Source organism: Entamoeba dispar, genomic scaffold, assembly GCF_000209125.1.
Source record: "Entamoeba dispar SAW760 scf_1105229458835 genomic scaffold, whole genome shotgun sequence".
NCBI lineage: Eukaryota > Evosea > Mastigamoebida > Endamoebidae > Entamoeba > Entamoeba dispar.
This window is the reverse complement of record NW_001853391.1, coordinates 18,498-19,902: the sequence shown is the minus strand read 5'-3', so window position 1 is coordinate 19,902 and position 1,405 is coordinate 18,498. Positions and strand designations below refer to the sequence as shown.

General features: G+C 15.3%; 1 protein-coding gene across 1 annotated transcript in view, besides 5 other annotated features; it reads left to right on the top strand.

Moving 5' to 3' along the window:
• Positions 1-73, top strand: part of EDI_130450 (uncharacterized protein) — a gene marked incomplete at both ends in the record, with an annotated part of 1,041 nt that extends 968 nt beyond the window's left edge. Inside the window, one exon of the mRNA XM_001733222.1 lies at positions 1-73. This exon is cut by the window's left edge and continues 968 nt beyond it. Within this exon, the coding sequence (XP_001733274.1) occupies positions 1-73 (73 nt within the window).
• A 72-nt stretch (positions 74-145) lies between these two features.
• Positions 146-181: a sequence feature (AT_rich).
• A 27-nt stretch (positions 182-208) lies between these two features.
• Positions 209-382: a microsatellite.
• A 54-nt stretch (positions 383-436) lies between these two features.
• Positions 437-520: a sequence feature (AT_rich).
• Positions 521-573: 53 nt separating this feature from the next.
• Positions 574-648: a microsatellite.
• A 528-nt stretch (positions 649-1,176) lies between these two features.
• Positions 1,177-1,404: a sequence feature (AT_rich).
• The last annotated feature ends 1 nt before the right edge of the window (position 1,405 follows it).

The window sequence follows — 1,405 nt, the reverse complement described above, 5'->3', positions numbered from 1 at the left end:
AAATAATAAGATAATAAGAGATGAATATGAATTAGAATTAATAAGAATAATTATATATTATGAATGGAAATAATGAAATATGAGAAATGATGAAAATGAATAAGAAATGAATTTTGAAGTAATTTTATAAAACATGTGATAAAAGAATTAATAAAAATGAAAATAATGAAATATATTTATTGTTACAAAATAAGAATGAACCATCTATAATAATAAAATATTTAAATAATAAATTTAATGAAATATATATTAATAAATTGAAATTAAATAATATAAATAGTCATTTAATAAAATAAATTGAAAATGAAATGAATGATATGAAATTAACAAGTAGAATAATGATGAATATTAATATAAAAAGAAATTAATATAAATAATTAAAATTAATGCATGAAAATAGTACATTTATATGAGTTAAGAAAGTATTAATTACATGAATTAATAAATTAAAATGATATAGTATTTGTAATGATAAAATATCATCAATTAAACATATATTATTAAATTATATTGTAAATAAGAATGTATAAATCGATAAACAAGAATTAATAATAGAATATATCTGAAGAATTGATAAATTAAAATATAAAATAAATATAATGAATGAAAATGAAATAGAGAATAAAATAAAATAGAATAAAATGAAATTAATATTCAATAAAAATGAAATAGGTAATTCAAAATAAGAATTGAAAATAATGAAGTGTTCATATTATTGAATCAAGAAATAGTTAATAAAAATGAATATTTCATAAAATACCAGATATTTATATAGAAGATAAAATAAAACAAGTATGAATAATAAATGATATGAAAATAATATGTAATAAGAAGATAATTCTGATATTTACTAACAAACTTGAAATGTATAGAATTCTCCAAGAAAAAATAAGACAATTTAATAAACTAAAATGAAAGTAATTCCAATGGTAATAATAATAAATTGATTAGTTAATAAAGAATCAATAAGATTGATAAAAGAACAAAGTATAATAATTCAATATGAAATAATGGTAAAAGATATAATAATTAAAAACATGAAAGAACTAATGAAATACTGTGGAGACATGGAAGTGAATATAGAGAAGTACCTCATAAACAAATTATTTAATAGAGAATGAATGACGTAATCTTATCTGAGCAAAGTGAAATAAATAAAACAAGAACTACTGATTCTTATTTTATTAATTTTTATTATTGTTATTTCATTTTCAATTTTAATACATATGTTTCTTTTAATTTGGATATATAATTCATTGATATGTTAATTAATTTCATTAATTCTAATTAATATGTATAATTGTAATTAAATTCATTTGATAATAAAATAAAATCGTCGTGATTTATTTAATATTTTAATATTTTATTTATATAATTAAATAAATAATCAAAAATATATTAATTG